Source organism: Furipterus horrens, unplaced genomic scaffold (genome assembly GCF_987537825.1).
Source record: "Furipterus horrens unplaced genomic scaffold, mFurHor1.1.pri manual_scaffold_3, whole genome shotgun sequence".
Taxonomy (NCBI): domain Eukaryota; kingdom Metazoa; phylum Chordata; class Mammalia; order Chiroptera; family Furipteridae; genus Furipterus; species Furipterus horrens.
The window spans coordinates 140,805,516-140,833,470 of record NW_028327173.1 but is presented as its reverse complement, the minus strand read 5'-3'; the positions used below and the strand labels follow the sequence as shown (position 1 = coordinate 140,833,470).

The 27,955-nt window shown below is 45.2% G+C and overlaps 1 protein-coding gene across 1 annotated transcript in view; it reads left to right on the top strand.

Moving 5' to 3' along the window:
- Positions 1–27,955, top strand: part of RYR3 (ryanodine receptor 3) — a 360,864-nt gene that overhangs the window by 258,496 nt on the left and 74,413 nt on the right. The window contains exons 53-65 of the mRNA XM_090268335.1: positions 2,289–2,378; positions 3,297–3,443; positions 3,659–3,721; positions 4,878–4,953; positions 5,064–5,187; positions 8,060–8,175; positions 8,774–8,841; positions 9,789–9,910; positions 13,254–13,303; positions 13,707–13,767; positions 15,504–15,742; positions 17,115–17,196; positions 22,725–22,855. Coding sequence (XP_090124461.1) covers positions 2,289–2,378; positions 3,297–3,443; positions 3,659–3,721; positions 4,878–4,953; positions 5,064–5,187; positions 8,060–8,175; positions 8,774–8,841; positions 9,789–9,910; positions 13,254–13,303; positions 13,707–13,767; positions 15,504–15,742; positions 17,115–17,196; positions 22,725–22,855 — 1,369 coding nt within the window. The remainder of the gene's footprint in view (positions 1–2,288; positions 2,379–3,296; positions 3,444–3,658; positions 3,722–4,877; positions 4,954–5,063; positions 5,188–8,059; positions 8,176–8,773; positions 8,842–9,788; positions 9,911–13,253; positions 13,304–13,706; positions 13,768–15,503; positions 15,743–17,114; positions 17,197–22,724; positions 22,856–27,955) is intronic.

The window sequence follows — 27,955 nt, the reverse complement described above, 5'->3', positions numbered from 1 at the left end:
TCTTCTCCCCCTGACAACCCCTACCCCCCATATACACACTACAGGTGCCTGAGTCCCTCCTCTGTCTGAGCCAGGTGCCCATCTGCACTCAGACACGTGCACACACCAGTCATCAGCTCATCCCTCAAATATCCGTCCATGGGTGAATTCCTCAGACAACTCTTTCCCAGATTTCTCAGCTATGGGACCTCTTAGCACCTTGCTCTTTTCCATCACAGTATTTTTTGCAGCAGCTTACATAGTAATATTTACAACAGTTATACATTTGTACCAATCATCAACTATACCTTTACTGGTGTAGTATCTGATTACTCTCTCTCTCTTCCACTGGCCTGTACACTTCATGTTTTTAAGGAAACGTGTTTGCTCACCATTGCCAAGTGGGCATCAATTATCTTATAAGACAAAGAACATTTCCCCTGTCCTCAAGAAATCTACAGTCTTACAGAAACCAGACTGGTGATTGCCAGAGGGGAGCGAGAGTGGGGGACTGGGTGAAAGGGATGAAGGGATTGAGAAGTACAAATTGGTAGTTACAGAATAGTCAGGGGGATGTAAAGTACAGCTCAGAGACCATAGTCAATAACGTTGTAACAACTATGAATGCTACCAGGTGGGTACTGGAACTATCAGAGGGAACACTAAAGTCTATGATTGATTGTCTAATCACTGTGCTGTACACCTGAATCCAATACACAATAACGCTGGAAGTAAACTGTAATTGAAATATTTTTTAAATAAGTTACTTGAAAATAAAGGAGCCCTACAGTCCTGTGGGAGAAGCAGACGAAGCCAGCAATAGTGGCACAGGTCACTCAGTGCTGGGATGGGCATGAGCACAGGGTTCGAGGGCCTAGAAGCAGCCCCTAACCCGACAGTGGGGACTGGGGCACTTCCTCGAGCTGGTGACATCTGCATCTGCGGTACGTGATCAGGGATGGGGGGCAGTAGGGGCAGATCCAGGGGAGCACAGGAGAATGCGGTGGCTTTCAGGAAGCACAGAGCAAGGCGGCAGGACTGTGGTGAGGTACATCCAGGCAGGTCAGCGGGGCCTTCGCTGGAGCTTCAGAGGCCAGAGAGAGTTTGCATTTCACCATGATGGCAGCTGGGCACCAGACACTTGTAAGATAGTGGAGTGCCCTGATCGGGGTGATTCTATAAATACCATCTGGCTGTGGTGTAGAGAAAATGGAGTCAGTGAGACGTGGCAAGACCAGTGGCAGGGAGACTGAGTAGGCAGCTGCTCCAGCATCCGAGGCAGAGCTGGTGTGGCCTGAACTAAACCACTGGTGGGGAAAAGGGGAGCTGAACCCATGGGAGAAGGTGTGGAGGAGAAGGGACATCAAGGAAGTGTCCCACATTTCTGGCTCAGGAAGTGAGTGTAAGCTGGTGCCATTCACTGAGGTTCAGGGAACCCAAGGCGGAGGTCACTTGGAGAAGTAAAATGGACATCCTGTGTCAGACATGCTGGTGGTGCCTGTGCCAACATCCAAGCAGAGCTTCCAAAGGTTTGGAAATTAGGACGGAGATCTGGGCTGGACACACTGATTTGAGATTAGTCCTCTTATGGACTGTGGGCTTCAATTAGATCACTCAGGGAGAGTGAGCCCTGAGACGGGACAGACACTTGAGAAACAAGCACATTAGCAAGTGAGCAGAGGCAGCAACTGAACAAAAGCAGCCAGGAGCCTTCAAGTTGTGAGGTTATCTATGCAAATCAGGGACTCTTACCTATCCCTGTATCCGCAATGCCTGGGACAGAGTCAGGCACCTCCAGTAGCAGACATTCAAACAATGTTTGTTGAATGACTCTTGAAGTTCTTAAACTGCGGTGCCTCTAGGAAACATGGATTGCCACGATTTTGCTGTGGGGTTGGCGGACGGGGAACGCAGTGGTCAGTGGGTCCTGTCCTCACATGCCTTCAGCCTTGACTTCTGTCCTCGCCTGAATGTGACACACTGGCCTGAGAAGCACTGTTCTCAGGTCCCTTGAAACATGCTTCTGTCTGTAGGGAGCCTGAACCACAAGCGAGTAAGTGAAGGGGACAGCAATTAAAACAAGAAGAAAGAAAGGAGCAGAGTTCACACTCCAGGGGCAGGAAGCCTGACAGCCTTGATGGATCAGTTACACATTTGGGCATGGGGGTGCAGGATGGAGGGGGGAGAATTTCCAAGCTCTGTCATATTCCATTGTCCCATTAGTTCAGTGAAAATAGAAGCTGGGATTGGGGTCACATAACAGGGTTCTTTGGGTGCTAAGCATATTTGACCTGAGAACATTTCTACAGAGTCAGAATGGATGGAAATACGGAATTTCCCTGGATGAAAATGTGAAGACCCATCCATTGATAAGGCCTTTCAAGACACTAACGGAGAAGGTAAGAAGCCGACCTCAGGTAACACTGAGTGGCTGGTTGTCCTGCCTTGGGAATTGTATCAGATTGTCAGAGTTCAGGGCACATCCACCCCCCAGTTCCTTAGAGACTTTCTAGGACCCCGTCAACTCCTCGGGAGCTCCCCAGTGGGCACCATCCCAGGATGTTGCCAGGAGCCCAGCCTCACAGTCTGCTCTGCGGCTCTGAGAGCCCTTTGGAGAAGGAAGCACAGGTCAGCACTTAGCTGCAGGGCCAGCATGCATTTGCACTTTGCCACTGAAATCAGAAGGACTTTTGTTAGGTTGTTGAGGTGAGGAGAAGGGTGAGTTGCCAGAGAGAATTCAAAGAGCAGTAAGTTCCAATTGTAGAAGTAGCGAGTCCCCAAGGAAATATGGGTAGGTCCCTTGGGTGTTTTCCATTACGAAACATAGTTGAACCCCACTCTGAATTCCTGTCTTGCGATCCGTGCTTCTTTGTAAGCTTTAGGTCTGGTGTCAGACACAAAGGATGGCACAAGTACTCTTGTGTGCATATTGACATCAATAAAATTGTGCATAGCTCTAAAGAGAATTCTAAAGCTTAAGAAATTCTGTTTCCCAGGCTCAAAGGAGAGCTTTGTGTGGATGTCTTTCCACGAGTCCCTGCATAAACAGCTACGAGAACAAGAAAAGTCACTCTCTGTTCTCGCTCCGCTTTACCCGCGGACTGTGGGTGATGCCTGGTTCATTCTGTCTGGAGGCAGGAGACTCTGGGGTCTCGTATTTAAAAACATCAGAAAGACTGATGGCGTGTTTCGGGTGGGATGCTGCAGAGGGGAATCAGACCCAGTGAGAGGAAGCTGGAACCAATGAGCACCCCATCCGTTGTGTGATGCGTGCTGGGCATGCTCTGCAAAGCTCTTCTGCTTGAATTTCCTTCCAGGAGAAAGAAATTTATCGCTGGCCAGCCAGAGAGTCCCTGAAAACCATGCTGGCTATGGGCTGGACTGTGGAGAGGACCAAAGAAGGAGAAGCCCTAGTTCAACAACGGGAAAACGAGAAGCTTCGAAGCGTGTCCCAGGCCAGCCAGGTATGACAGAGGCGAACGCTGGGCCAGTCTAAGTCACGGAGAGTCTGGGAAACCTCTCCCTGCTGCCCCCGGGGATTCTGAGGCCAGGACCACCCACCGTGAGCCCTGGGGGCCTCTTGGGATACATCTTTGACAGCTGATGTCGGGATTACCGTAAGAATAAGGAAAATAACGATAGCCCGATAGCCCCGGTGACTCTGCCTTTGCTTCCCCAGGGCAACAGCTACAGCCCCGCCCCTCTGGACCTGTCCAACGTGGCGCTCTCCCGAGAGCTCCAGGTCAGTGCGGATCGCTCCAGATCAGGATAACTTGCTTTCTAAACCCCCTCAAGGGTGGAAAATATTACCCTTCAAAGAGGTGTGTGTGTGTTTGTTAAGATCAAGGAGAAGGGAAAGAATGCCTAGAACATTTCACCACTAAAATATAAAAATTAGAAAGGGCCATGCTAGGCAGAGGCCACACAGGGAAGGTCTCATCAGAATTAACCAATCATCTAAGAAAGATGGTTTTGCACTTCTACTAGGGACATCGTAACGGGTGATCACTCAATAAAAGGAGGAACAAACAAATTACTGCATCAAAACCCAAAACAGAACTAGTAACAGCTAGAAGAAAATCTGTGAAAGACCCCCAGGTGGGAGGTGCTTTCCTGCTCCTAGTGGGTCCCCCCAACCATGTCCTGTAGTGGATTCACTTGAGTTCCCCATTGGTGCAGACAAGCCATTGTTGTAGGATTTAGAAATGTACAACCAAGAAGATGAAGTTAAGAGTCCTCAGCAGCACCCCACCCCACCCCCCACCATTCCCTCCAGCTCACACTGGTGGTCCTGAGAGGCCACAGCCAGGCCCGGTCACTCCTGGCAGAGCCCATCAGACCAGCCCTTTGGACTTTAGAGAAAGTTTCTTTCCAAAGTATGCCATTCCATTTGGGTCACTGTTTTATGAACCTTATAAAGTGAAATTCTGTGTGAGGAATCTTATTTGCAGTTGTTTACCCCAAGACGTGACTATTTTTAGCTTACTAAACTAAAGGCTTTCAGGGATTCTAGACTTTTCCTTCACCCCACTTCCAGCTCCCTAATCCCAGGTCAGGAGTAAGATACTTGAGCTCCCGTGATAAATGGAGTGCCGCCAGAATGCACTTCTAAATGGAAATGCGTGCTTCTCGTAAATGCATCCAACCACCAGAATCGTAAGTTAAAAGGGAAGGGCAGAATCCGAAGTCATTTTCTGTGTGTGCAGGAAGATATAAAACCACTGAGGTGCGTAAGCACAGACTAATTAATAATGATGGGAGACCCTCAGCCAGTGCCTGCCTGCCTTGCCCTCAGCGTTTGGTGGAGCTTTGCCCACCAGGCTGCTTGGAGGAGCCTGGCTGACAGGAGCCCCGTTGTTCATGCTTTCTCTCTGACACTCCTCTCTCTGGCGCCGCAGGGGATGGTGGAGGTCATCGCTGAGAACTACCACAACATCTGGGCCAAGAAGAAGAAGCTGGAGCTCGAGAGCAAAGGTAGGCCTGGTTCACAGCATCCCCACGGAAGCTGAGCTGGGGAGCCAGTGGGTTTCCCCAGAATCGCAAAGAGCCAAATATGTTGTCAACTCTCACTTTACTGTCCCCAGGTGGTGGCAGTCACCCTCTTTTGGTACCATATGACACCTTGACCGCCAAGGAAAAGTTTAGGGACCGAGAGAAGGCACAGGACCTGTTTAAATTTCTCCAAGTGAATGGCATCGTAGTTTCTAGGTAAGTTCATCTTCCAGGCGACCTCAGTGTGGGTAGTCGGGCTTGTAGGGGTGGCCTCTCCCTCTCCAGGGATTTAGTCCCCTGCCTACAACATGGATCAGAGCAAGGATACCAGGTGAGTCTCCTGAAATAAGAAAAGTTTGATTTTGCAGGATGAGGCCCTCTTTTCTGACAAACAGAGCCAGACAATATCAATTTTAAAAATCAATTACAGCACAATATAAATGAACGAGCAAAACAGAAACAGACTTATACCTTCAGAGAACAGACTGAAGGTGGCAGAGGGGAGGACGGTTGGGGGACTGGGTGAAAAAGCTGAAGGGATTGAGACGTACAGATTGGTGGTTACAAAACAGTCATGGGATATAACACACAGTGTTGGGAATACAGTCAATAACGTGGTGATAACTATGTGTGGTGCCAGGTGGGGACTGGAAACATCAGGGGGAACACTTTGTAGAGTATATGATTGTCTGACCTCTATGCTGTACACCTGAAACTCATACAAAATAATATGGAATGTAAACTGTAACTGAAAAAAAGTTAATAAAGGATAAATCAGTAACAGCAAAGAGCTACGACAAATTATACATACATACCTTAAACATTTCATTTTAACTTAAAACACGTAAACATGCATTTATTCACAAATCTTGTGCTATAGACCAGGCCTTTCTTTGTATGCTGTCCTGCCGATTGGCGTTACAAACCACATTCATAACGCATCCTCACCGCTTTGCAGTCGTGGCTTTATGAAGAGCAGTGAGAATTAAGGCACATTCAAAACCATGGAAGGGCAGCCTTCTTCTAGGTGTTTGTTTTTGTTTGTTTGTTTATTTGTTTTTCTGTTTTTTGTATTTCCTCCCATGTCTTTTAGAATTTTCTCGCCTATACCTACTTCAAAAACTATATAGAAATTTGCTATTGCAGGTCTTTGCAAAATACACGACTTAGTTCTCATAGAATCAACAGGTCTCTCGATACCTTAGTTTTGTTGTTTTATATGCTATTTCATTTACGAAATAACAGCAGCAAGCCTAACTGGTATAAACAGCCTCTGAACAAAGGAGCTGATTCTTGTGAAGATGCAAATGCACTGGGGACAGTGAATGAACCGTGCGCTCCTAAGACATTTCATCTCACACTTGTGTTTGTCTGCATTATCTCGGTGAAGGTTTTACATGAGAATGGTCTTGGCTGCTTAAGCCTTAAAAGTAGAACCTGTCTTTCCACTGGGCAAATGCCGTTGGTGGGCTGTGCTGTGTTGGGCCCTGCGTGCTGAGTCGTTTGTGGAATAAAAAACAAGCTAGTGCTTTTAATCCAATATAGACATTCATCCTAAAAGAAAGGTTTGCTGAGCCAGCTGCTGCGTCTTTCAGTTTCCTACAGAATTTTTGCCACCGAATAGCAGAAACGCAAATAAAAACTTATACGGATATTTCTATGGTATATCATACGAAAAAATAACAAAACTTATTTGCCATCTTGTCAAGTAGGAAAGGTCAGACAGTGGGAGACAGCCTCCAGGGAAGCATTTGAGAACAACTCCCATCATTTAAGTCCTGTTCTTAGCCCCAAGATGAATGTATACTGTGATTTACTGATAAATAACTAGCTCACAGGAATGAAAAGTTCCTCTTTACTATAACTAAAAAGAAAATCAAGGAAAGAGGAAGGAAAGGAGAAAGATAATTGAATTTAGCAAACATGTCTTGGTGGCCATTCACCATCTGCCAGAGCCTGTGGTGGGCACTTGGATGTACAGGTGAGGACGCGAGATCCCTGTCACCAAGAACTCCCAGCTTCCTGCTGCCCACACCTCTGACCTGCTGCATCCTCAGCTTCCCCATCACTCAGTGACAGCCCATTCTTCCTGGTGCTCAAGCCAAAAACCTGGGCTCTTTTTCTCTCAACCCACATCCAATCCTTCAAGAAATTCTGATGGTTCTACCTTTAACATAACTAGAATCTGACCACTTCTCATCACCACCACCATGCTCTTGCCATGATTTCTGAAAGAGCCTCCTATCTGGGCTCCCTGTTTCAACCCTTGTCCCCACAGCCAACTTCAAACCTAATAACTAGAGCAATTCTGTTACAGTATGTCATATCATGTCGTTCCTCTATGCAAAACTTTCAATAGCTTCCCATCTCAGAGCAAAAGCAAATTTCAAAGGATGGGGCATGGGGCCCTAATTACTTACTCCACTACCCTCCCACATACCCTCCCGGCTGCCTGCTCACTTCCATGCTATCCACACTGGCCTCTGCCATAGTCCTTCAACTCAAGCACACATGCTTCTGCCTCAGGACCTTTGCACCTCTGCTCCCTCTGCCTGGAAAGCTCTTTCCCCTGATGTTCATAGCTCATTCTCTCCCCTCCCTTGAGACTTTACTCCAATATCCTCCTTCCAATGACAGTAGCATTGATTATTCTATTTAATACTGCAGTCTGCTCACCCCTCTTCAGACACACTGGGGCCCCTTCATCCTGCTTTAGTTTTCCCTTTTGCCACAAAACTCATTAACTTTTATCATTCCATATAAGGTATATCTTGTTTTAAGTATTGTTTGTATCTGTCTATAGCTAGTATATAAGTTCCATGGTGGCAGGGATTCTTGCTTGCTTCTCTGATTTATCCCCAGCTCAATATTTGTTCAATAAATGATGAAGACCTTTCTGTAAAAATCTTTCAGAATTATTGTAGTACAGGTTCCATGTGCAAAGGGAAACCAGTTAAAGGAGTCGGGTCACTAAGCCAGAAGAATGAGTCACATTTGGAACACAAAGTCAGTATAGGTAGGACTGTGGATGCACCCGAGTCACCAAGTCATCTCTGTTGCTTCCTGGGGTTGCCCGTTTCCAACACAGAGGCGTGAAGGGCCTGGAGCTGGATGCCTCCTCCATGGAAAAGAGGTTTGCCTATAAATTTTTGAGGAAGATCCTGAAATATGTTGATTCTGCTCAAGAGTTCATTGCCCATTTGGGTAAGTATCATTGCAAAATGTCATAGATGCATATGCTTCTCCTAATACCTCCTAATACCTCATAAAGAATTTTGTATTTGTTTATCAAGGGATGAGGACTTCCCACTATGGCTGTTCATGATTCATTTAGGCACATGGTTCTGGGGAGGAACTCCCCTCACACACACACCCAGGCACTCCCCCAGCACACACTCAAAAAATCAGTTTCCCTATTGGGTTTGACTGAACCATGTGTCATTTTCCGTATAACTCATCCTATTTTAACTTTCCCTTTGTTTTGCTTTGAGACCATGGGCATATGACCTACTGTCTCTGAAGCTCCTTTCTCATCACATAGGTGGAGAAAAGGAAAAAAAAAATTAATTAAAAAAATAAAGTGGAGAAAAGGGTAGGAAACAGCTTAGAGAATTGACACAAGAAATAACTGACCAGCACAACTAGAACATACTGTGTAAAACAGAAGACACTTTGTAAAATCAAAATGGCCTTTTCCTGGCCTTTAGAAGAGCTGCTCTGTTTCTAAAATGCTGTGACTGTTCGGTTTTTGTTGTTTAACTCTGGCCAGCTGGCCAACTTTGTGTCACTTCTGTCCTTGTAGAAGCCCTTGTCAGCAGTGGGAAAACTGAAAGGTCTCCCCATGACCAGGAGATCAAATTCTTTGCCAAAGTAAGTGACTCTCTGTACTTCACCAAATTACTTTCTTCTTAGGATCTGTACAGTTTTGGGTACAAGTTAAGTTGACGCAAGAAAGATGTCCAGAACTCCAGTGGCTTCAGTGAGACAGACATGTATTTCTCTCCTGTGACACATTCTCGAGGCAGGGGGTGGTCCAAGGAGATGGGCAGTCTGCTCTGCTCCACACCGTCACCCAGGGTTCCAGGTGCTTCTCTGATGCCCCACCATCTCCTGAGGTGTGGTCCGTGTTCGTGCGGTCTGGACAGGCTCACCTGTACCACACCTGTGGGAAAGGGGGAGAGGAGAGGGGAGGGCAGGCTACTTCTGTTTTAAAGTTCTACCCCAGTGACTAGAGTGTAGTTGTTTTAGCCTCACCCAGCTACAAGGGAGACCGGATAGCGCACTCTCTGCTTTGTGCCCAGCTGCAACACAGGGACTTCTGTGGCTAAGAGGAGGAAGGCGAGAGGGAATCTGGGTGCCAGGGAGCAGTCCCTGCCATACAGGTCCCCTCAGAGGATTGACGGCACAGGCGGCCTTGGCGTAGCCACGCTCCGACATGCAGTGACAGAATGTGTGACGCTGGTCTTGCCAGTGCAGGCCCCAGGTGTACCTGTGTGATGCCACGCCCAGGAAGCCGCGTCTCAGTGCAGATGCCCACAGGGCTCCCCTGAGAATGAGGACTTAGGGCTGTGCTCATATTTCACTGGGCCCTTCGTTGGTGGCCCTCTCCTTTCCCATATCCCCATGATTCTGGTTTCAGGCGTAAAGGAGGAAATGGGTCAGAAAGTGAGAATCACTGGGTGGCGTTTCCTGGAAATCCCAGGGCCAGTGATTTCAGAGAGGCTTTTTGCTCACTGAGAAAGAACTTTTTCAAAGGAACCAAAGGAAGGGCTTCCTTTGACTGGCTTCCTGGAAGTTAATTTCTGGTGGTTTTCCAGGTTCTCCTCCCGCTGGTTGACCAGTACTTCACCAACCACCGCCTCTACTTCCTGTCGTCCCCTCTGAAGCCCCTCAGCAGCGGCGGGTATGCCTCCCATAAGGAGAAAGAGATGGTGGCCAGGTGAGTCTGCAAAGGAAAGAGGAGGTCACGGTGCTGATGTGAATTATATAAAACTCCAGATTCCTGTAGACTAAAATTAGTCTTTTGGAGAAATGAACTATATCCTAACGATCGGTAGCTTAGAGGTTTTGGTTATTACTTTGGTTTTGAACGTAATTTTATTCATACTTATCTTTGTGTTACTATCTTGGCAGCCAAGAAAAGTGCACTGTTTGGGGGTTTCAGTAGGACTGGGGAGAAATTTATATATCAGGTCAACTTCCATGCTGAAATAACATTTAGAGAACGGAGAAGGTAATTCTGAAGCTTAGGAAAAGCAAACACACAACATTGAAAAGAAACAGATGAACAGTGTTTTCAGTCCCATTCCTATCAGGCTTTTTAAGGTTAAAATTTAAAAACAGAATCAAGTCTTACAAGTTCTGGTGTGGACGATCTGAGATTTGAAACCTAGAGCAACATAATTCAAGTGAAGTTCTTAATAGGAAAAAGTTATTCATCAGAAGCACCAGCCCCCTTTACATCTCACTGGGCAGAATGTGTGGACTCCTCAGCAGAGATAAGAACAAAAGGGATGCTATGATCAGGCTAAGAGGTGGATTCCACCACACCTCAGGGTCTCTCTGTATTTGGTTTATGAATGACAAGGAAGGGGTTCAACTTCTAAATGGCAAAGCATTAAGGACTGTAATGAAAGCAGGTTATCAACGCCTTCCCTAGCATTCACCAGTGGTGCACAGTGTACAGAATACGTAATAAAGGTCCAACTATAAGGTGTCACCAGCTTTGGGAAGATATTCAATTCAATCTTAGGATTTAGCTAATATTTATTAAACACAACATGGCTCAGCAGTAAGCTTAACTGTTCATATGTAAGAGTTGTGGCCCACTTGTGCATCGTTATCACAATGCTCTAAATTCTAGGAAGACTGGTGTTATGATCTCCATTTTGCAGATGAGGAGATTGGGGTTTGGTCAGGTGGACATCGGCACCTGAACTGCCCCAGGGAGTAAATTAAGGCAAAAATGAAAGCCTAGTCCTGTCTATCCAGACCGAGTGTTGTTTTCCTACACAATAATTACTTCATATCATTTGTCGAGAAAGGGGGAACCCATGCTATCAAAATGAGATACACTTGGAATCAGTTGCTGGCTAATGATTTCCTAAATATTTTCAGGATGCACCCATGTATTTTGTAAAAAGTTAGGGAATTGGAGGCAAAGTGAGATATTCAGATAATCCAACAGAGGGCAGGTGTGTGTTTCCTTCACTTTTTTTTTTTTTTTAGACTATTAATTCATGGAAATGTAACATTTGTTCAGCCAGGCACCATGTGTCACGGGTGAAATACAACCTGGAGCTGATCAGCCTTGCAAATAGCTTTCAGATCCATCAGTGGCTTGCTGCCCTCCATGCAGGCAGTGGTGTCTACACTGAATGTGTTCACATTTCCAGACCCCATGGGTTTGCATCCTTTGCCTTGCCCCAAATCATCTACATTAGATGCTGTTCACCAGTGCTTTCCAGACTCTCTCTCTCCTGGGATCCCTTTAATTTATCACCTTCAAAATCTGATGGGACTCTGGGCTAAGGACAATGCTTCTACTTGAATCATGGGCCCCCGAGGGGACAAGAAGGAGCCTGTGGAAATGTCGTTGGCCTTGGCATGCCTGAAAAAGCATGTCTGACAGCAAGAGGAACCACGTTAGTGTTAGGATCACACAGCTGAACCATCTGCCTTAGCTAGAAAACTGCTATTTTGTATTTATACAGAGCATGCATTTATTTCACCTGCAATAAGTGAGTTTATCAGCCCTAAATCTAAAAACTATGGGTAGTGTGAATACTCTCTAGTTACAGACAAGGAAACTAACGCACTGAGCCATGAAGTGGCTTCACCAACAGCCCAGCTACTGAGTGCAGAGCCACAGAACTCACATTCCTCCTGGCTCTCCCCTCCCCCACCTCCATTAGTTATCAGATACAGAGCCCAAGAAAAAACCCAAACACCGGAAGAGGAGAAAAAGAAGCATCCATATTTAATTTCATGCTAGCTGGCTCCCAAATGCCTATTAACTTATTCTGAGTTCTCTTAAGCTCCAGGTCAGGGGTTCCAACTTACTTCCATGGCAAAAAACAAATGACTACCTAGGAGGGACTTTGGCCATAATTTCTAGGAGACAGCCCAGGAGGGCCCAGGGTAGTCATTGAAAATCACTGAGAGGTGAGCAAGTTTTCACCCCCACCAACACTCAGGACATATTTCTCCTCCATCCGAGCTGTCCCCTGAAAACATTTCTGCCCTGTGTGGTGCTCGAAGCCCATGACAAGCCATGAAAGAGAGATTGGGCAGCCCAGCCTGTCCTTGGAGTCCCCTGGCCTATACCAAGCGTTTTTATTCAACCTTCCCTCTTTCTGTTCCACCAGGAAGGACTGCTATCTGAAGGGGTTGCCAGGTTCTTGTCTAGCTGTGCTACTGTCCAGTAAGGTCAGCGTTCGGAGGGACCTCCTCCCAAAAACGTGGACAGCGCAGGTGAAATGGCGGCCCGGTGCCCTACGCAGGGCCCGTCAGCAGCACGTTCAGAAGCATTTATGGGCTCTTTTCTAACTGCACAAGGCCCTCTCTTAGGCACTGTGGGAAGTGAAACAGTAGGACACAGATGGACCTCCAAGGGCTTCCAGAGCAGAAAATGCGGGTGGAAAGCATGGAGTAGGGGTAGAAACCACAAAAGCACAACAGATGGCCTTTCCTAGCCTCCCAGGACACAGCTGGGACAGCAAGCCAGCCAGGCCCATCGCTGAATGGGAAATGATAAAGAAAAGCAATTTCTTACATTTCTGGCTCAACGCACTGTTGCCCATACCTGAACCATTAACTTTCTTCCAGCCCCACCTTCTTGCCCGTCTCCCAGCAAGGACCTCTCACCCTAGTGAAGGCTGCAAAACAGTTTGCCATCCATTGCAACAATGGGAAAATTATGCTTTCACCCAGAATCCCCGTTTATTCCTGAATGTCATACGAATGAGCATTTTAGTACATGGTACTCTATAGCAAGGATGGTTTGCAACAACAGGCTCACTGCAAAATACTGTAACTGTTCCAGAAGGATTGTATTCTGTAAGGTTGGAGCTGTCTGCGAGGTACCTTTCATGATTCTCCAGCAAGACTATGAGAACCATGTGTTTTCCTAATGTGGTCCAGAGGCTTGTTGGAGAAGAACACAGTGCATCTGCCCAGAGTGCCATTTAGTGCTGTTTGCTTGACAGTGTGGGGGCCGGAGGAGGCACAAATCAACCCTTGAGTCTGTGTGTCTCTCCAACTCATATTCTTTTCTGCTTCAGCCTGTTCTGCAAACTTGCTGCTCTTGTTCGGCACAGGATTTCCCTCTTTGGTGAGTGAAAGGAGGTATTGCTAAAGGCTGCACTCCTCCCTGTCATTATCCTGAACTCGCATTGTGCCTTTGTGTGTGTGTCTCCCACAGAACACCTGAGCCTGAGGACTAAGGTGTCACCTAAATTTGCCATAGAAAATTGGTTAGAAGTATGATAAATGACTTCTCTATCCCTCTAACAGCTCAGATTTTCCACACCAGTGGATGTTTGAAGCTCTGCCTCCAACATCCATCACAAGGCGGATGTGGCAGGCCAGAGACAAATGCACTGTCCCCGAACACAGGCCTGGCGTGCTGTGTGTCCGTGGTTCATTATGTTGGGCTGTGGCTTATGCACATTGGTAAGACTGCGTATGAAAGGCTGAATGGTTCAGGGAGTCACGGGTGATATTTCTGATTCTAGGGAGTGATTCTACGACAATGGTGAGCTGTCTTCACATCTTAGCTCAGACACTTGACACGAGGTAAGTCTGCCCAGTTTTTTCCAATAGTTCCTCAAGACTCCCTCTCTCACCTATGATTGTATCGGAGAGAGAGGGGAGACAGGGAAAAGACAAATCTCTCCCTGACGTTAGCACTTCTCTGTTTCCCAGTTCACGTGAAGGGCCTCTGCCAGGACATATGCTGAGTGCTAAAAACTGAGCATTTGACCCTTCTTGTCTTTTCTTACTGATATGTTCACCTTCAGAAGATAAAATATATAATGTGGTAAAGCGCCACTTTGGGCCTCATTCTCCATGAAAAAAAGCAAGAGCTGCCTGATGGGTGGCAAGGCCTAAGCCTCCTGGGAGAGGGGAACCATAGCACTCTGCCGTGGCCCAGGAAGGGCATGCAGGGAGATATAATTACCAAAGGGTCAGAGACAGAGTGTGAGCCATGACCTGAGGGTCTGGTAGGAAAGATGGCTGAACAGGAAAGGAAGATATATATGTGCATATACAAAAAAGAGACAAGCAGTGAAAACCAACCAACAGGGAGCTTTCTTGAGCATACTCATGTCGAAGTTGAGAAGACGACATCAATCCCAAATGCAGAAGAGAGGCAGCAACCTGAAAGAGTGGCCAGAAGATGAAAATCCACTATAAACAAAGAATGGTCACATGTGCACACAAAAAGTTAAGAGTAATTGGGATTTTCAGGTTTTTGAGAGAAACAATCATTGTGGCGGTATTAGGACAACACAGAATTTGCATTAGACCAATGCCTCCCAGGGGACTGTAATCCCTTGCAGTTGAGGCGAAGGAACTTTTCTCTCAGCAACCTTGAGAAAGAGTCCACTTTTTAAAAAAGTGTAGGGCAGTGTGTTTGGTCATCATACCTGAGGAAGCTTGTGACAAGACTCTTAGGAAGGTGGTGGGTAGCTCATGAATGCTTGCAGGATAGGAGCAAGCCTCACTGACTTTATTTCCTTGTTTTTATTTTTCTGGTCAGTTGGATGATCATGAAAATGTTGTAGATATAAAGCAACTATCCTTAGCAAGCCTGTCATAATCTTGTGAATAAGATGTAAAAATACAGACAATAATAGATGACTTATAGGCTTTGTTACAATTCTAAGTTCTATAAAATTATTTTTGTGGGAAAACTTCAGCTATCCATAGCTAATCTTCATGGCTATATGGTTTGTCAGTGAACTAAGTTGTCTGTTTTCCAAGGGGCTGGCTGTCCCTCTCTCTTCCCTTTCTCCAAGCGAGGACATCCCTGCAAGCTGATAGAAATCTAAGTTCCAGTTGACTTATTTCTCTGTTTTCTCTCTCTAAGTGGTTCTGCATCATAAGAGAGCTAATATTTCTCACTAAGCCTTGTTAAAGTTGCTTACCTCATGGTGAGCTGCAAGAAAAACTCCCCTCACCCTCCTTTAAATTATACATTTGAGGATGTAGCCAGCCGTGACATGATACATACAGCAGGTGACCAACATCAGTTTCATTCTAAAACATCCTCTATGTTTCCTGAAGAGTTGAACACAAATTCCCTCAAACTGAGCACACTATCCCGTTGCTAGCCCCCTTTAGGACTGTGTGGTCCAGGTTTCTCCTGGACGCTGACTGCCCCCTACAATTCTCCTGACACATGTCATCAGGACATGTCAGAAGTGTCAAATGTCTGCCGGGCTCACATTGCAAGTCACCAGTTTCAAGAAGGTGGTTGGCCGAAGGTTGGGATTATGCTTCTGGTTTTGAGTGCTGTTTGCTTACAGGACTGTCATGAAGTCAGGCTCAGAGCTGGTGAAGGCGGGGTTACGAGCCTTCTTTGAAAATGCCGCGGAAGACTTGGAGAAGACTTCGGAAAACCTGAAGCTCGGGAAGTTTACCCATTCCAGAACGCAGATTAAAGGCGTGTCTCAAAATATCAACTATACCACCGTGGCGCTGCTCCCCATCCTGACGTCCATCTTCGAGCACGTCGCTCAGCATCAGTTTGGTGTGGATTTGCTCTGTGAGTCAGACTGCTGTGTGTCTCGGATCCTTACGCACATGGCCACGTGGCCACAGACAGGAAGTGTGTGGCTCAGTCGCTGAGGCTGACCTTGGGGGAAGAGTGGAGAAATAATCATTCCACACTTTCTTTCTTCTTAGATTTAAAAATCAAGTAATAGACTCTTGGAGGGGAATAAATCCCGAAATTTGAGTACATAATATTTCATCTTTTCCCACTATCATTCAGGATCACAATTTTTCACTCACTAGTTTAGCTCCCAGCCTTTGGGCTCCTGCTTAATTTGAACAGGTTATCTGAGTAATCCAGCAGGAGACAGAGGTTCGCTCCCAGGGTTTTTCAGACAGCAGTTTTTCTATTAAGAAGCCCTAATTTATTCACTAAATACCAGGACTAAGGAAAGCTGCTAAGATTTCCTTATCTGAGCCTTCAGAAGACCACAGTCAGTTGGTTTTATTTTAGTTTGCATTCAGTACCGTGTACAGACCCCTCGTGCACATATTCTGCCCCCACGCTTCACTGTCACACTTTAAATGTTGGTGCATGATGTCATTTAATTTAACCAGTCATCAGTAGCTACGGCTGTGTCTTCCATATCCCTGAACAACTGTGAATCAGTTATTTCCCTGGGGCTGGGAGCACTGGAGGCAGAACATCTAAACTCACCCTCTTGTTAAAAAATAAAAAATTAGTTCTCATTGTCCTTTATTAGTCCCAACCTTGTTACTAGTCCCAGCCTTGTTACGAGTTCCAGACGTTAACAAGGGTGCGTAGCCTGCAGATAAACTTTGTGAGGTCCTATGTGGAACATGCCCTCTTTTTTTAGGAAATGTGACAAAATCATGATCTGATCAAATGGCCTTTGAAATACTTCCCTCGGAGAACTTGGGACAGGGGAACATGAGGGATTTTGCTCTATTTGCTCTATCTCTGAAGAGGTAGGGGCATTGTACATATCTTCTAGGAAATGAACAAAAGGCTCATTGAAACTTCAGATTTCTCTCATTCTTCTTTTCAAAGCAAGGAAATGTTCCTTTGGATCAAATTTGACTGAAGTGTCTCCCTCTATTGGAAAAAAAAAAAAAGTCATACGGAAGGATTCATTGGTCAAATGATTCCTGTGATCAAAGCCCCGCAGAGGAACTGGGTAGCTCAGTGGAGGGTTTTCCTATCAACGTTTTCTCTCCCAGTTCAGTCACCAGCATCTGGGTAGAGAGGGGCTATGTTGGCGGTGGAGGGGAGGAGGAGAGAAAGATCTCTTTGGCTCTCAGTGACGCCAACACATTTTTTTGCTGGTAGACCTTTCTGTGTGCAAGAGATGGAGAGCTGTGATTGATGCACAGCAGTAACAGCTCTCTCTTGTTCTTTTCAGTGGGTGACGTGCAGATTTCATGCTACCACATATTGTGCAGCCTCTACTCCCTTGGGACGGGAAGGAACATCTATGTTGAAAGGTAATTAGTGAACAGAACACATTCAGGCTCAAAAACATGTTAGCACCTTGCCAATGCAACAAAATTAAAATGCTCACTGAAATGGGATGGTGGTTTTGAGCCCAGGTTGTGAAAGGTGTGTGGCAATGCTGAGAAGTGTAATAATGCTATTAAGATTTATGACTTGGGTGGAGAGAACCGGTGAACGTATCGGCTGGAGGAACAGTATGGCCAAGCTAAAACATCTTGTGCTAGTGACCAAAAAATGTCAAAGAAAAGCCCATTTCTGCACAATCACAGCTTCCCCGCAGCTTCCAGAGTACCTGGGGTTAAAGCTTGTTGAGAAGCTCAGGGGATATGAAGCAGTTGCTTTAGTGTGGGATGAGTTTCTGTGTGATACAGTCCTGGAGCCTGACCATTGTCTGCTGTCAAATTAGCTATAGTTTTAAATAAGGCCACACTTGGGTAGCAGAGGTGCTATTCAATAATATTGAATCCGAATAAACTGTTTTTCAGAGGTGCTTGGGTTTCAGCTTGGCTTTCTAATCTGCCTGGAGCCACAGAGGCCTTTTGTGACCCCCGCTTTTCACTATCAAATACCAGTGTTGTGTTTTTCTGTTTAAATGTGTGGGGAAGATCGTTATTTTGATTATGATTTTCATTTCTTATAATTGCACAGCTTTCCTTATTTTACTTAAAATATGGATACTTTCATCATTTAGGATTAGGAACTGGGCAAACCAAAATTTTAAGCATATTTTATACCAAATCAACAGAATTAATTTAAAATGTTGCATTTGATGGAAGTTGGTCAAGATTCCCTTAGGTAAAGAGTATTTAATTCACTTTCTCCATTAAACATTTGTGAATATTTTCTCAATGTCTTATATTCTCAATTTCCTGTGTGTATATATACATGTACCTATATGTGTACAGTTTTTTGAAGAGCTTATGCATTATTCTCTTGGAAAAAAAAAGGTCAAAGAAAGGTCAACTCTGAAATGTCAGACCAGAAAAAGCTTGCTCTTCACATGACTTTTTATACTTTATTCATATATTCATTCCAGTTTTATTAAGTATTGTGAATATTGGTGCTTGCATTTTATACTCTGTGTGGGTAGCAGTGAAACTGGTAGAAGCATCTAGATCAGGGCTGCTCCTATTGTCTTATTGTTAATGATTTAAAATCCTACGGCTGTCATGCTGCCGCTATTAATGATTTTTGTTTGTTTTCTTTTGTATTGTGAAAGTAAGACATACTTTAGAGGTTTGTTTCTCCCTTCCTTCCCTGCCCCCTTTCACCCAATGTTTATGATCAAACATTGTATGCTTTCTAACCCTCTGAGATTGCTTGTTGGTACTATGCCCTGCCCCCACTTTCTGCCACTCTGCTGTGTTGTTTTCTCTCCTTAGTATCCTCTGGAATATACATGAAGGAATTTTCAAAATTGTAAAGCCCCAGATATGTGCAGAGCATAAGTATTATTGCTGTGATCACTTTGTCCCCCTGTGTACCTGACATAGACCTTTGAGAAACAAGATCCTGATCTATGGAAATAAAATTGAAAGAATGAATTAGGACGTAACAAAAGTTGAGATACAAATTGAACCCTCTTCAGCCTGTCAACCATTGACCAAGTACTACGTATGAAAAATATTGTACTAGATCAATAATAACTAAGGGGTAAAGAAAAAATGAGTTTCCATATCCAGTGATAAATTCTTCAAGTAGATCGTTTGGTTGCTATGGAACTGTTAGGTAGCCTTTGCTCTGATTGGTCCACAACCACACTGCCCCCTGGGAGGTGCTAATGACCAGAGAAGCATTATAGCAGCAGACCTTGGCCCAGTTCAGTCTCTCTGGGGCCTAGAGGCCAGGGTCATTTACTCTGGTATGTTACAGCCAGGAGCATTAATTGGTAGACTTCTGAGCCTTAATTTTATAGAAGTTTTAACAGAGAGGCCAGGAGAACTGTTGTTTATATCCCTCTTGGCCAGTGGCTAATTAGCATCATTGTGTGCTCCAGACTAGAAAATGCCCTGTCAAGAGCTTGTAGAGACTCGGATTTCTGAGTAATTAATATCAGGGAGAACAGGGACATGTGTGCCTCGAGTCAGTGCAGCACTGGAAAACTGTCTTTTGTCCCAAGGATCACCTTTGTATGAGATTAACTTTCTAGAAATCCACTTTCATGAGATCATGACTTTAATTTTGGTAAGAGAAAAAGAGAATAATGGGTCAATTTAGCTCCAAGACAACACAGGACCTGCTGCTTCCCAGGTTCACCTCCCTGGGCCAACTAAACTTCGCTCTTAGATTTGATATTCCTTGTCCCCTTTGCCTGGGATTTTTTTTTTTCTTCTTCAACGCTCTCCCTGTGGCATTTTCTTCCCCATCACAATTTAGCTCTGTATTTTCTCCTCCTCCTCAAAAGGCAAGACTAAGGAGAAGAAATACAGTATTTCTCATTGACCACTGTGGTTTGTACAAACAGTGAGACTATAGCCTGAGAAAAAAAAAAACCTGTTGTAGATCCTCTTTGATGTTGACAGGTCATCACCTCACTGAGGGTGTTGGTCAGTCAGGTCTGAAGCTAAAATGATGCCCCTCTTCTTACACTTTTCCACCACCTTGAGCTTAGCCAATGGGGGGAGATAACTGGGAAGAAAAGGTGGTGAGAAGGAATGCGCGTTGGGGAACAAGGGGACGGGCCTGTGGCCTGCTCAGAGGGGAAGCAGCCTTTGCCAAAGCTTCCTAGAGAGTAAGCTTGGTCTCTATAGTCCCCACATCCCAGTCTGTGCCCTTCCACAACTGAGGCAGCCTCAAAGGGGACCTCTAGCATTAGTGCATGGGGCCCAGAGACCTTACTGTGTCCAAGGGCCACACTGTGCCCCAGAGCAGATCTGGATTGGGACAGAGGGGAGTGAAGAGGTGAGCAGCCAAACTTCAACGGAAGGACAAGGCTGCTCCATTAGCTAAGAAGTAAATTGCCTAACTGAGGACATTCTTGCTTGCTGGAGGCTGATATTTTTTTTCTTTCTTTTTTTTTTTTAATTGTTGTTCAATTATAGCTGCCCCTGGAGGCCGATTTTAAAGTTATCTGCTCAAATGCTTCAGAGCCAAATGAGTCACCATCAGCAAGTCCCCTAACAGCTGACCTAAGAAGATAAGGAATAAAGCACATATATTAATTGTCCTTTAAAGTAATTAAAAGGTCACTTTTTAATAAGTTTAATAACTTGACTAAAAATTGTGTGGGGGTTCCAAGGAATAGACAGCTTTCTACCAACTCACTCCTCTACCCTCTACCTCCTTTCTCCCTCTAGCCCAGCAGATTCCTCTAGCATCTCAAGCAGAACAGTTCTGTATACAGAAGTCCCCCCCTTTTATGTGGGGGATACATTCTCAGACCCCCAATGGATGCCCAAACCACAGATAGTACCAGACCCTATATATACCATGTGTTTTCCTATACATATGTACCTACGATAAATTTTAATTTGTAAATTAGTCACAGTAAGAGATTAAGAACAACAATTATAAAATAGAACAATTATAACAATATGCTATAATGCAAGTTATATGACTGTGGCATTATTAAGAAAAACAAGGGTCACTTGAACACAAGTTCTGCAACACCGTGGCAGCCCATCTGATAACCAGGGACTACTAAGTGACTAACAGGCAGGGAGCGTCTACAGCGTGGAGATGCTGGACAAGGGGATGATTCACAACCCAGGAGAGAGGGAGCAGGATGGTGCAAGATTTCCTCATGCTGCTCAGAACAGCAAGCAATTTAAGATCTGTGAATTTTTATTTCTGGAATTTTTCATGTAATAACTTCAGACTGTAGGTAACTGAAACCTTAGAGATATGTTATTTTATCACATTGCTTCAGGTTTCTGTCCTTCCTCTGCATTCAGTGAGAAAGGACTTTCACCACCTGGAGACAAAGGCTGAAACTGTCCAGCTTACTCCTCAGGAGGCATGGACTCCCCTAGTCACCACACCATCACACAGAAAGTGCTTGTTAGGCACGCCCAGAGACCCTACAGTTTTGACATTCTGGCATTTTCTTGGGGCTGCCAGATGTTTTGGCTGTTGTCATAGTGAAGGGCAGGTGAAAGTCTTGGGTGCAAGTTTTGATGGGAGCTGAAGAGAACCTGAGGGCTGAATGCTTCTGTGTTTCCACACTAGTCGGGTGAACATTTGCTCTTGGCTGCAAGTGTGCCCTCTCTTGCTAGCAGTTTTCTCCATGGAAGTTCTGTAACATCCCCCACAAAGGCATCCTGCCACCCCCAGTGTCCAGTGATAGTGTTTGTGGGCTCCATATACACAGTATCAGTGCTCAGTTTGAGTTGATCGGTCACAAGCAAGATGAGCTTGCACACTGTACATCCTTCTGTTTCTTAATTATAGACCTATTGTCTACATTTTCCACTACTGATTCTGGTATTGGGGTCTAACAAAGGACTCACAGTATTGATTTTTTGAAGAAATTTTTCTCCTTCTTTGGGAACTGATATCACATGTATAACTCATGGGACAGGTGCGTGGTCTGTCCATGACTGAATGCCAATGAGTGGTGATGAGAAGATATTTATGGGTGAAAAACAGATGGCTCTGGTCTCTGGTTCATCCAAAAGCAACAGATGACAGCCCCCATACAGGGCTCTCAGGCCAGCACTGTCACTGCATGGTCTCACTAGCAGAAAGGACCTGCTGGGTGAGACAGTACAACTCCAAGGCTAAGCCCAGGTCTGCGAGGGGGAAGCACTATTTCAGTACCAGCTCCATGTTGACCAGCCAGTGGCGGGTTCCTGTCACTTACGCTTGGGGACTTGGTCATTTCACAAGCAAGCACAAGTCCTCTCAGTTGGAGAACAAGAAATCTGAACTAGGAAGCCCAGGCACTGTATATTTGTTTGGTTGCTTGTTTCAGAAAAAGACTTAAAACCCAGAGCTTAATGCATGGTGGACATTCAAGCATTTGTGAAAATGAGAGATAGAGGGAATAGGGGTCAGAGGTCTTTCCTCCAAATCTAACATTATGTTTTAGAACATATTCTTTCTATTATAAGGCAGGTATTTTATTTTGTGTCTAATTAGTGATTTTGGCCTGTTAACTACTGTTCCCACTGGTGAACACAGGCTCCATCCACAGGAGGAAATAGACACAGAGAAATTACATGGAAGATTTCAAAACATTTTGAGAACAAGAGGGATCAGATGCAATGTAGATGTCAGTAAAACTAGCTCTCGGATATGCTGGGGGAAAAGAACAAAGCTACATAGTGTATTATATCACCTTAGCCAGATAATAGCTAGGTTCCAAGTAGTGAGACCATTGCAAACTATTGATTAGTGTCCAGCAAAGGATGGGGGAGGAAGAAGTGCACACAGCCTTGCTGAGCCCAGGGCCCAGGGATGTCCGGCGGAGTAATCTGGGGGGAAGCAGCCTGCAACACACTGGGAAGGGGCCTGATCTGCCAACACATGGGGCCAGCACATGAGCGGCAGCACCTCTAAATGGATTTCTTGTTTCTAGACAACGTCCCACCCTTGGAGAGTGTCTGGCTTCCCTGGCAGCTGCCATCCCAGTGGCGTTCCTGGAGCCCACCCTTAACCGCTACAACCAGCTCTCGGTCTTCAACACCAAAACCCCCAGGGAGAGATCTAGTAAGTATCTTCCCACAGAGGTCATCAAGCCATGTTCTGAGAGGAGAGCAGCAGGGAAGGAAGGCCACACAGGCAGGGAGCAGCGGTCCTCCCGCTCTGCTGCCTCATGTGGTCCAAGCGGGCCAGGACCTCAAGTCTGTTTCCATATCACTGGGAAACGGGCAGGGCAGGTCCTTTGTGATCATTAATCTTTGGTTTCTTCCTCTATAAAATGAGGACACAGCATAGTTGATTCCTAAATCTCTTCCATCCTAAAACCCCAGGTTCTCTCACCTACTCTGGATCTTAACTTCTCCTCCTGCACCTGGAGATATGATGGCTCATTCAGTTTCTCTCCAGAGTGTCAGCAGAAGGGGCACATCTGCACTCATTACCTCATGATGCTCTTTGAGCCCCAAGAGACACTGTGCTTTCAAGGATGATGACCACGTGCTCTCCATCCGTGTGGAAAATAAAGCACAAGAAAACACCAGAGGGAAATGGCATTATACAAGAAACAAAATTTAACCAGAGCATTGATGCACTGAGTTCTATGACAGCAGTCCTAGGACTTAGAAATGTTTTATTGCAACATGGCTACACCCACTCATTTACATGTTGTCTGAGGCTGCACTTGTGTTATGTTGGGGAGGAAAAATAATCTTCCCTCTATCCTGCAATTTTCTTGGCTAAAACTCCCCTGTGAAAAAGACAGATTAAAGGAGAAAAATGAAGCTCTTTCAATCACATACATACATGTGCACCCAGGAGCCCCACAAAGGTGTGAGACTGGAAAGGTAGCCAGAGGACTGAGCCTTGAATACCAGCCTCAGCTAAGGGAAGGGGTCAAGGTTTGGGGCTTCAAGGAGAAGAAGGCGATTCACAGGAAGGTGAGAAGAGGAAGTGTTTGTGACCCAAGTTGCCCTGCCATTCAAATGTGTCTCAGATAAAAAAGTTATGTTTGGTAATAGGTCTCCTCCTGGTAGGCTGCCTCTCTAACGTCATTTCCTTTATAAATATAGAGTTCTTTGACAAAAGGGTAGCTGCTACTTTTTTTTCAGAGCTTCTTTGTGCAGTTTCTTAAAAATGATAAGCTCAAAATAATCCCGAAGCCAAAGAGGCAGGTTTGCAGGGCCACAGTCAGCCCCCTTCCACTCCAGCAGCAGAGTTGTGTCGTGGCAGTGAAGACCATCTGGCCTGTCGTGCCTAAAGTATTTGCTCTCTGGCCCTTTTCAGAAGGGTTTTCCACCCCCTCTTCTAGGAGGACTTAGACCTAGAATGCAAGGCAGGTTGTAAACCCACTCCTGGAGAGGGGAAGGGAGAGTCCCACATGTGGATCGATTGTGATTCTGCTGAAGGACTATGGGATAGAGGAGCTTCAAGCAGGAACCTTGAATCCACTAGAAAGAACTACAGTGATTTGATGGAGCAAAAATTACCACACAATGAGCCTAATCAATCTTAACAAAAAGAAAAAAACCATAGTAAACCGTTTCAAACCAGAACCATCCTGTTCAGGACCATTGATACACCAGTAGCGACTGGGCAGCATAACGATTCCACTTAGTTCGGGCCCCCTTTGCAAACTGCTGTGACATCCCAAGGGAGAGAGTTCTGAGAGAGTAGGATTCATGCTCCATTCTTCGTTGTCCCCAGTCTTTCCATCTAAGAATGCAGAGTGCTAAGCCATGGTGGATTTATTCCCATTTGCTTTTGCTACTTCAGATAAAAGAAATACCTTGGCCCCAGAAATGATCACCAGGAATAATGTAGACAAGGCCACTCTGTAAAATTCTTTTCTTGAGAGAAATTACAATGGAGAGTACTGTTCTCAGGGCTAGTTAAGGGGGAAACATTGCTGAGATGCCTCCACTTTCCAAAGTTGCATATGAAATCTTTTAAATCCCCAACACCCTCAGCTTCATCTCACCCTTTCTCTCCTTTCTGGGACTAGCAAAAGTATATTTCCAACCTTGTTTCTTTCCCACCCTCTCATGATTCTAAATGAGTCACGTCTTGCAGCCAATTGGGAGCTGAGCGACTGAGCAGGCTTTGGTAACACTGAGAAAGGGCTGTGACATCGGTAGACAAATGCCAGCCCAAGTGTTGCTCCCAACTCCAAAGGGACAGGGCCCAGTCATGTGTGCAGGATATTTATACATTCATTCTGCTCCAACTGTGATTCAAGAAATAGTGCCTATTTGTCTCTGTATCACTAGTGTGTAGAGTTGAACCTTGGGAAGGAGAGAGACCTACTCTGCTCTTGGGCTCATAGCAGCAGGCAAATGGAGAACTTGACAATGACAGATACAGGGAACCCTAGATCGGCTTTGGGAGGAAGGGGAATGGCTCTTTCCCATTTTTCTCCTTCTCAAGAGCTATTTGAAAAATGTTCCTTCTTATTTTACATATCTTACATGGATTTAATAAGACATGTTCATAAATAAAAAATAAGTACCCATTGTTGCATACTCCACCCTGAAGAAAAGAGACAAGGTTGTGATAAGAGATGACACAGTCCTTCATCAGTGACATGCTGTGGGACTCAGTCTCCACATCCCCTGAGCCCATGTTTTTCATCACTTAAGGAATCAAAGAGTGAATGCTTGGTCACATGTATGGCTCTTGAAAAGTAGAGTGCACATGAATATGTAATCTGGGGTAACTTGGTTTGCCTGGAGCCAGAGAATGACTGATGACTTAAGAGACTCTAAGGAGATAGACTTCATTCATTATATGAAGTGGATGGCCAAAGAGATCAAGAAGTGTCAGGAACGTAAAGAGTGACAAATGATGTGTCTTTGATTTAGAAATACAATATGAACTGCTCTATCAAGCCTTCAGTCAATTGGACATCTCTATTAATTTCTACTTAGCATTTTGCCAGAAGTTACTCATATTAGTAACTCTTCTATCCTATAAGATCCTAGCACATTTTCTGACTCATCCAAAAATTATTAAGGTATGCCTAGAAAAGGTTTAATACCAGTATGTGCCAGTTATTCAAAACTAGGTAAAATCTTTGGTTATGTGTGGCAGTGGTCTAGTAAGCAGAATATTAGATCGGCCAAGCATCCTAGTCACCAGCCAGTTTCCTTTGCGCACCCGAATTGGGATAATCAGCCAGAGAGGAAGGAGGTCCCGCTCCCATGTAAGCTCTGCCTCCGCTGCACAGGAGCACTGCTCCCAGAGGCTCTCTTCCCGAGGGAGGAACTGGTTGGTAAAGAAAATGCAACTTTAGAATTTAACTCAGTGGTTCTCAAACTCGAGTGTACATCAGAATGACTCGGAAGGCTCCTTGGAATCAAGATTGCTGAGTCCTACTCCTAGAGATTCTAATTCAGTAGGTCCAGAGTCAGAAGGTCCTGTCACTACTCTGCTGCTGCTGCTGGGGGGAGGACTTTGCTCTGAACAGTGATTTTCAACCCATGTGCTGCAAGAGGCACACGGGAGTGCTGCAAGAATTTTTAAAACATGCAATGCCTGACTATTTAGTCAGGGGCACTGACTTCTTTCCCTTAGATTGTAATTTTTTTTTTTTTTTTAATGACAACAGCCAACACAGCAATAGCTATCTGGCATGAATGAATCAAAGTTATACCTATTTTTTTGTCAGACCAACAAAAATATATATATTTTTGGTGTGCTACAGAGTTTTGGTAATTAGTTTGTGTGCCATGAGATGAAAAATGTTGAAAATTGCTGACCTAGAAAATGAAAGAGCAGTGTGTTCTGATGACTGCCTCCCCAACAATCTCGTGTCTGATTCTGATAAGACCCAACTGAGGCTTTTCTGCAGGTAGATAACTCGGCAGCATTCATTCGATGGTTTTATTATGTGGCATTTCAAGTACAAAGCACCATCTGAATGGCAAATGTTTCCTCTACTCAAGGACCAATTACATATAAATAACTTTTAAAGGTCATTATAACGATTCCAGTGCAGAAAACTCAAGCAACTGTTTTTCTTAGGTAGGAAAAAAAAGTGTGCATGATGATGTATCGTCTATGTGTCATTTAAACACACACACACACACACATACACACACACTCCTGAGCCTTCTCATAGTTTACAGCACACAGTGGTGAACTTCAGTTGCATCTGTGGTGGTTGGCACTGTGCTGTGTGCAGATTTGGAAGGTAGAAAGTTTGACTTCTCTGTCTTAACCTATTTATTCTGATGCTATTTCTGTAACAGTATTTTGTGGATGAGAGTCTCCGCAGGCCCCCCTATTGATGTCACCTTTGATCGCTGTTGCCCTGCTACAACGTACAGGCTAGACATGTTGTCTGGAAGTGATCTGCACTGGCAGCGGACCACGTCTGCCCTGTGCCTCTCCCTTCCACTGTGACTCAAGGGAGTTCAGTGTTCTTTGGCTTTCGAACTTTGAATCCTTTTGAATGGTCTGGATTTTAAATGACATTGGTCCAATCCTGTCCTCCAAGGAACAGAAATCTTTGGCCTTCTCCTCACCCAAAGGCCATAGTAATTACAACAGAAAGTCATCACCAGGGAAAGCATGTTAGGACTCACGGGCCTGCTCCACAGCAGGGCGCTCCTTTGGATCCATCACTTTGCCACCTGCCACCCAGTAGAACCACCTGTCCCAGCAACAGATTCATTATCCCCAGCATATCCAGGATTATCCTGTAGCTCTGCTCTGGGCAGTACAATCGTGAGAGAAATCAAGACAGTCCCTTCCAGCTGGCCAGTATTTCTGAAGGCCAAAGAATTTGCTGTGGCCTCTTATTCATTAGCTCTTCAATTCCTATGGACCTAAAATCAAGAGCAGACTTCCAGCCACTGTTAGCACCAATGGCAAAGGGCCTGCAGGCATAACCCCCTTCACTAAACATAAACTTTTATTTGAAGTCTTCTGCTTTGTCTTCTGGAATTCATGGGAACTTTGCATTTTACTTCTAGTATAAAAAATAATTTCCTCAAATCTTCTAGTGGAGCTGATGCTCTTGGAAAGCGCCCCCCCTTTTCCTGTGGCTTCTCAGACTCTTAGCCCCTGTAGTGCCTGACACTTCAGCCCCAGTGCTGAGAAGTGTGGCCTTTGGGTGGCATGTTCCCGTGCCCCCAAGCCTAAGTGGGGGGAATGGACATAAACAGATGC